This window comes from Hyperolius riggenbachi, chromosome 5 (genome assembly GCF_040937935.1).
Source record: "Hyperolius riggenbachi isolate aHypRig1 chromosome 5, aHypRig1.pri, whole genome shotgun sequence".
NCBI classification, from domain to species: Eukaryota; Metazoa; Chordata; class Amphibia; order Anura; family Hyperoliidae; genus Hyperolius; species Hyperolius riggenbachi.
Window position 1 is genome coordinate 274,270,886 of NC_090650.1, and position 8,296 is coordinate 274,279,181.

Sequence of the window (8,296 nt, forward strand, 5' to 3'; positions counted from 1 at the left end):
TTTTCCGCCGCCACCCCCCTGGGGGGCCGCCGAGCTGGAGGGGTAGCTGGCAGGACGGGGGTATTGGGCCTAGCGGCGGGGAGGGGGTCGTACCCCCCCCTCCCTCGCCTGGGTCCCCCGAACTGCGCTACCCTCCAGCCTTACATAGAAGAAGCAGCCGCTATTTGTAAGACGCACGGGCGGGGAGGACTCACCTCTTCCCAGCGTGCGCTCCACTGATATCACTTCCTGCAGCGTTGCAGGAAGTGACGTCAGTGGAGCGCACGCTGGATCGAGGAAGAGGTGAGTCCTCCCCGCCCGTGCCTCTTACAAATAGCGGCTGCTTCTATGTAAGGCTGGAGGGGAGCGGAGGACGGGGGACCCAGGCGAGGGAGGGGGGGGTCCGACCCCCCCCCCCCCCCCCCCCTCCCCGCCGCTAGGCCCAATACCCCTGTCCTGCCAGCTACCCCTCCAGCTCGGCGGCCGGCTCCCCGCACGGACGGGCGGATGCCGCCCCTGGAAATTTGCCGCCTGAGGCAAAAGTTTCACCCCGCCTCATGAGCGGGCCGGCCCTGATGCCGGATATCATAAAAATGTACCTTTCTTTACATTTCCTTTCCTGCAGTAAGAAATCATTCTCACTGCTGTGCCACAGAAGATGCTGGCACTATATAAATCCAAAATAGTAATAATAATGAAAAGACACTGGGCAGGGTGTGTTGCAGATTTTTTTTTTTAATACAATAAGCAAAAACCAGGAGATAAGACTCTACACTGACTGTATAAAAAGGACGCCATATAAATATAAAACAATATAGCTTATTATCTTTGCCTTTCATTTCTATACCAACTTTATCGCTTACAATAACCCATTATTTAACAAATAATCTTTTCTAAAACTGTTCCCTGTGCTTTTTCAGGAAAAATAGTTTACATTTCAACTTTTTGAACCACGATGAGCAGCATCCGCGATTGTAACCTGTGTTACAAATGATCGTTTTTCAATAACTCAAACTTATACATTAAAAAAAAATGTATTTTTACGTTTTTGGTTAAATTACTGCTTTATGGGAAGGACTTTGTAACAGCTTTAAAATGGCATTACTTAGTGGTTAAGGCATTACAGCTGTTCTAATCAGCTGCTTTAAAGGCTTAAATTATTGTTTACAGTTTCTTTTATTTGCTCACGGGGTAGGGAGTTAAGGTTATATGCCCACGCACGGAGGAGGGAGGGCGGTTAAGGTTATATGCCCACGCGCGGAAGGGGGGGCAGTTAAGGTTATATGCCCACGCACGGAAGGGGGGGGGCGGTTAAGGTTATATGCCCATGCGCGGAAGGTGGGGGGGGGGGGGGGTTAAGATTAGCATCCACCATGGGGGGTTAAGGTTAGCTGCCTACAGGAACGGGGTTAAGGTTTATTGCTCACCTGGGGGGGGGGGGAGAGTGTTTAAGTTTAGTTGCCTGTGGGGTTATTTAATTGGCCACGACTATTTATATTCACTTCATATGAATAAAGTAGTAGAATATCTGTAAATTTACTGATATTTTATACCCTTTACTGGTGCCAATTTTAATACATGCTAAAATAAAGTAACATCTATAGTTAAATATCGGTATTATAAACAATATTTAAGGCATTTTGTGGTGCCTATTTTACTAGATGATTTATTTAATATCGGCTATATCTGCCACCCTTTTAAACTGGTGCCATTATTTTATGCACACCAGACAGAGGATGTCTGTGCGGTCAAGTGATCTGTGCTCGTAAGGAGAGACTGGCTGCTGCCCCCTCCCAGCTCACTCTCCTGGGTGAGAATGGGATAGGGTGAGTGTATGAAGAGCTGTCTCTCCAGTAAAACCGCTATTTGCATAATGCATGTGATAGAAGCAACATTAACGTTCTGTACATAACACAAGCGTACAATGCACTTTACATTGCTTACGTACAAAATGGTAACATTGCTCTGCGCTTCCTACAATCAGCAATTTTAAATTTAAAGTGAATCAACCCCTGGTGTAAAGTGAGCCTAAAACATTATGCTGGATACCCGTGTTATGTGGTAGGACATTTGTAAAGGAAACAATGGAAGATTGTTTATGAGAACCTGATAGCATGTAATTACACATCCATTACACAAGTTCTCTACTTGGAATCAGTTTAGTTGAGTTGAAAAGCTACCAAGGTGATGCAGTGCAACCATTCTGGCCTCTCTAGCAGTAGCTGTGTGGTGTACGGGTGGCCGTCTAGACAAATCTTGTTATTTAGTTTAAAATGTCATGAGTAACAGAAACTGGAACCACGCATGGGTCAGTGTGGTGAGGTGAATGCTATAAATGGGCTGAGAAAGTAGTTCATTTTCTGTCAGATTAATTTTCAAACTTTTAGCTTGATAATAAATCCTTAATATTCTGAACAGAAAATTGTCTGCACATTTCACTCAGGAACAGGACTGCTGTTTAGCTTAGATCCATTTCCCCAAGTTTTTCCACTTGTGCTTCACAGAAGCCAGCGAGACCCCATGTTTCTGAAACTTAGAGCACTCAGAGAAAAAAGAGTGTACTATGTATACCCCATATGATTTTCTGCCTATGAATTGAGCCTTTTACTGCCACCATGTCTGAAATGTGCCGAGTATGAATGGTCTTTTATGCAGGTGTTATTTTAGTGTTTTATAGCATCCTGACAAACTGCAAAACAACGCACGTATTCAAAATTCTGCCAAAATACAAGCGCATGGAGACTTAAGAGATTTTCAGTGAGCTAAGTTAATAGCATGTAGCTAAGCAGTGTGCTTTTTGTTCCGCATATCATTATGCCTCACAGAGTATGTGATAAAGAGCTGTGGACATGTTATGAAACTGCCCCACACGCTTGCAGCCTGAGTATCGGAGCACCTGGCAAATTTAACAGGTTCCATAGGATTTACGCTGTAACCCTGAGTGCAAATAAGTAGAAATCATCTTTCTCTACACATCATAAATTCTACAAATTCAGAGATTTACTGGAAGTTAATATTTGTAATAAATGTATGCATTTTAATGCATAGCTGCTATACAGGCTGCCGGTTGTGCTAAACACTACACGTTTGAGACCAGACAGTTTCTGGTGTGTGTTTACTTGTTTTACTCATTGGCTACTGAGGATGTAGCCAACACATCTGCACAACCTGACCTCGAATGCTGACCACACACACAGATTTAAATACCATTTCCTAAAACCATTGATTTTAAAATGTTTTCAAAATAATGTTAAATTATCATTTTGAATATTTTAAAATAATCAATTTGATTAGATATAAATAATGTTTTCTATGGCTCCAAATCACCATTATGGGATCTCGCCACCTTCCATTGCTACCTTTTTACATAACCCTATTCACAAATTATAAAAACAAATCAATAAGATTTATCAGACTTTGATGGAGGTAAGCAGCAAAGGAAATTCTTATGACATGGGAGTGTGGTGAATAAAGAGGGGCTTTCCTCTAAGTCAATTCATTAACAAGCTTTGAAAGCAGGTGTCTATACAAGAGATGAGAAGACCCTCGCACCACTTTAAGCTGTATTTCTGGATGTGATAATAAGCTATTGTATATCATCCTGTCATCATTAAAAATAATGCTGTCCAAGTTCTATCAGTATTGAACCTTATCATTCAACCCAGTGGTGTAACTACAATTCATTGGGGCTCCCAGCAAAACTTTGATAGCTCCCTCCATGTTTACACGTCTTCACTTGCCTCCCCTTGGTGACCTTCACAGCCAAGGGGCAATCTCACAAGGGTCATACACAAGTGTGCCCATCATTATCTTCACACCCATAACACGTGTACAAAAACACCTGAGAATGGTCCCCTGTACAGGAGGAAGGAAAGGTTAGTAGTAAGAATCTCCCCCACAGGTCTGCCCCCCACCCCACGGTTGCAGGGGCTGCTCCCCTATAGTTATGCCCCTGATTCAACCCCAGTTACATTAATGAAAAAGTAATATTTTGTCATGTTCTTGTAGTTGTGAAAATTTGCAGAGGACAGGTGAAACACTGACTGTATAATGAGGCAGAGGAATGGACAAGTCAGTTACCCCAATTGTGTGAGCATAAATTGGACCACATTAGAAAGTTCCCAGTCACATTTTTCTGTGTCTGCTGTGATATCCACTTTAGGCAAGGTCTTACACCAAGGCATGGATTTTCAGATCTTGTGCAGATACTAAGTCTATAACTCACTAAGCATTACAGCATTCACTAAAGCTTTAACTGCACTTAAAAGTAAAATTACTGACTAGTGAGGTAACTTATTAACTTGTGTGGTAAATGCCTCAATAAATGGCAATTTACAAAGATTAGAGCATTTGGTAAAACAATTGAGATGCTTGGAATTTTACCTCCAGCCTGGAGCTGTCATTAACCAACAATCGGCATTCAGTAAAATGGACAGACAAAAAAGAGCCAATAGGAAGAGCCACCCCATCTTATTATTTACTCTATTTGATTAGATGCAATGCCTGGCGGGACAACAGAAAGTAAAAACACAACACGAGAGCAAGAGCAGGAAACATAAAGGTTTTTTTGTATCCGTTTAGACGTGCAGATCTATATACTGATACACAGAAAAAGGCCCTCTAGTGACATCAATGCACATCTAAAAGGATGACTTTTACTCTTTAAAGAGAATCTGTAACGTCAAAACGTCCCCTGGGGGGTACTCGCCTCGGGTGGGGGAAGCCTCAGGATCCTAATGAGGCTTCCCACGCCGTCCTCCGTCCCTCAGGGGTCTCGCTTCAGCCCTCCGTACAAGATGACGTCAATATTTTCCTTCCCGCCTCCTGCGCAGGTGCTCTGACGGCTGTCGGCTCCAAAGAAGGCGGAAATACCCGATCGCCGTCAGGTCTGCTCTACTGCGCAGGCGCAAGTTTCTGGCGCCTGCGCAGTAGAGCGGACCCGACTGAGATCGGGTATTTCCGTCTACTTCGGAGCCGAAAGCAGCCACAGCGCCCCCGCTGGAGCCAGCAATGGTAAATATTGAATTGACAGTCGGGTCTGTCGCCGGCTGTTCGGATGGCTGCAGCGAGACCCCCGTGGGACAGAGGACGGCGTGGGAAGCCTCATTAGGATCCCGAGGCTTCCCCCCACCCGAGGTGAGTACCCCCCAGGGGATGTTTTTGATGTTACAGTGTCTCTTTAAGCTGTCATAGGATAAAGGCAGAAACACTCATGCAGGCCACTATCACAGTAGCAGAACACAGCTTGCTGCGGAGACCTACTCCACTGGTGAGACTTCTACATTACTGAGCTGGGCTTAGTTAATTGAAGCCACGTTTTTATGTATATTATCGATTATACTGAATCTATCGAATATAGAGACAGAAGCACATAGAAAACAAATTGTTGCCCAACCAGCAAATGCACTTGGTTACTAGGTGAAAGTGAAAGCTGTTAGGTCTATAAGTGACCCACTTTAGCATTTCACAGTACTTTATTTGGTTTTGTTTAGATAAATTGTTGCTCTGTAGTGCAGTGCTGGTGTGGCGGTGGTTACCGATTATTGTGTTTGAGCTGTCTGTTGTTGTTTTTGTGTACGGTATTTTGGTTCTGTACAAAAAGAACCCCTTTATTTAAATGTGTATGCTGTACATAGAAATAATAGCATTGAGTTTGGCTACCCATTGTTGGCTCTAATAATATCCTGTGTTGTTTAACTTTTTGTTCTGTTATGGTTTTTTGTTTATGTGTATACACATAATGAGCTCTTTGTGCAATTAGTGGAGTTGCCAAAATTCATCCAAATGGCTGCAGGAAAACTTAATGGTGTATATTGAATGAAAGTACTCGAAAGGATTGCTTGTAGTTAATGATTAACTCTCCTCTTTTTCTGCAAGTCCCTGTAGAATGAATTCAGTGAAGAAGTCTGCAGCACCATGTCTGTATTAAAGCTCTTTTACTGTTATAATAAAAAGATAGCCATGGACAGCGACAGATGCTGTTTCTGACAGTCTTGTCCATTCTCAAGCTGTATAGGCAATACAGCTTGTGACATGGGGCTGCAGACTTCTTTACTGGAAATGTCTGACCCCGGAGGATCACGGGATCTACTCTGCTTAGCACATGTCATCTGCCCATTGGGTGCTTGTCCTCCCTGTTTTTGCCTGTAAAATGAATTTGCTTTTTAGAAACTACAGACTGTGACTGCAGAATGCCCTATAATATAATTTGCCATAATTTTGTATATACAGTGATTAGGCCAAAAGTTAAAACCACATGCCTAATACTTTGTAGATTCCTTTGCGCTGCCAAAGAATCTCTGACCTATCAGGCATGGTCCTCATTATACCTCAGAAGATGCCCTCTGGTATTTTGGAGCAAGCTGCAGATCACATAGATCCTGTAATTTGCAGGTTTGGGCTTTCCTGGATTGGATTTTGGTTTTCTAGCATTTCCCACAGATGCTTGATTGGATTGTGATTTGGGGAATGTGGATGGCAAAGAAAATGTAATTTGGAATCCAGCTTCTTTCAAATCTTGCTTGGACACCCAGAACTTTTTTTGGGGGGGAAGAAATATGGAGGAATGCGGATGTAGTGGCAGTATGAGAGATTTGGGGGATTGTTCTTAACCAATTAAGTTTATTAAATTAAAAGTTTGAATAAATTAACAATAACAGTAACTGTATTTTTGAAAGAAAAAAAGTGAATGGCAAACTGTGAGATGCAGTTACATGGTATTAGTTTACATCTTTGCATTGACCTACATTAATAAGAAAGTATGTCATGTGTTTTTTTTTCTTTTGTTAGATGTGTAATTAACGCTTTTGTAATGTGGTATGCTTCAACACCAGCTTATTGGTGCTGTAGGTTTTTGGCATGGAGCCTTGGCAACAACTATACAGTTTAAAGGCTGCCCTGGAGCCTGTACTGATCCTAAACTAAATTGTTTGGCACTCCTGTGGAAAAACAGCTCTGTGCACATTCTAATCATGCCAAAATAGCCAACTCCAGAAGTCATCTGAATTGTATGCTTGAGAATCGTTTGACTTTTAAGTGTTTGTTGTAAAATGCTGCATCTTTATTTGTGATATACTGTATATTTTTTCCTGTCATCCCTGTAGTGCCTCACACATTATGTACAATTAGCAGTTCGGGAAGGATTTGGTTCTCCAATCACTTGTCCAGACATGGTGTGCTCAAACCGAGGCCTTCTTCAGGATACAGAGGTATAGGCAACTGAATTTCCTTTTGATTAATGCTTTATTTTCACTAAATTCCATTTGTATATGCTTTCCTTGCCACTAATAAGCACTTGGCATACATCTCATTTGGCAGCCAGGGCCGTCAGCAATGGGTTTTTTGTTCCCGTTTTTCATGTTTTAGCTACAGGTAATGTTTATTTTGCATCTGCTCAGTCAGTGGGTGAACTATTTCTATCAAAATTTCCCAGTCTTCTGCTTCCATGAACGTTTAATTTGTAATTCCAACTTCTTTTGCTCCAGAGAGGTAGGTGTGACTGAAACTTGCTTTTCCTCTGAGTGTTTCCAGAATGTTTGACCTCAGAGGAAAAATCTCTTGCAATACAAAAAAGAAAGAATAAGCATACGCATGCCATTGGTAGCTACAAACCAGGACTAGATGGTTAATACAAAATCAGTGATACAATAAAACCCTGTTCTGGCTTTTACACATACACCTAAACTCAGCATAACAGGATAATACGGTACATTCTGAATATAACAGCAATACCAAGAGCGTAAATCCATGCAGGAGTAAATACTGCAATCTGTGCAACAATTTTAACCAAGCATCGAGTGTCAAGTATGCCACAGGCAACTTTATCATAACAGGATCATTTAGTTAGTTTTATTATTATTATGTAATATTACTATAGCATTGACAACTTCTGCAGCACTGTACAGAGTATTTATTGTCTTGTCACTTAATTGTCCTTCAGAGGTGTTCACAATCTAATCCCTACCATAGTCATATCTATGTTTATGTATGTATAGTGTATGGATTGTGTAGTGTATGTATCATAGTCTAGGGCCAATTTACGGGGAAAGCCAATTAACTTATCTTTGTGTTTTTGGGATGTTGGAAGAAATCAGGGTGCCTGGAGGAAACCCACACACTGGGAGGGGGGCATATAAACTCTGTGCAGATAGTGCCCTGGCTGGGATTTGAACTAGGGACCCAGCATTGCAAGGTGAAAGTGTTAACCACTATACAGGCAACTTAAGAACCATTCTACTTTAGGTCATCATTATTGCCATCCAGGATTTGGTGCTGTGGATTTGGCTGTCACAGTACTTGGCATGGAAAATTGGCTTTA

At 42.1% G+C, this 8,296-nt stretch overlaps 1 protein-coding gene across 1 annotated transcript in view; it reads left to right on the plus strand.

Moving 5' to 3' along the window:
* The window catches only part of RNF144B (ring finger protein 144B), a 106,243-nt gene that overhangs the window by 45,696 nt on the left and 52,251 nt on the right, over nucleotides 1-8,296 (plus strand). The window contains exon 3 of the mRNA XM_068236962.1: nucleotides 7,083-7,187. Within this exon, the coding sequence (XP_068093063.1) occupies nucleotides 7,083-7,187 (105 nt within the window). The remainder of the gene's footprint in view (nucleotides 1-7,082; nucleotides 7,188-8,296) is intronic.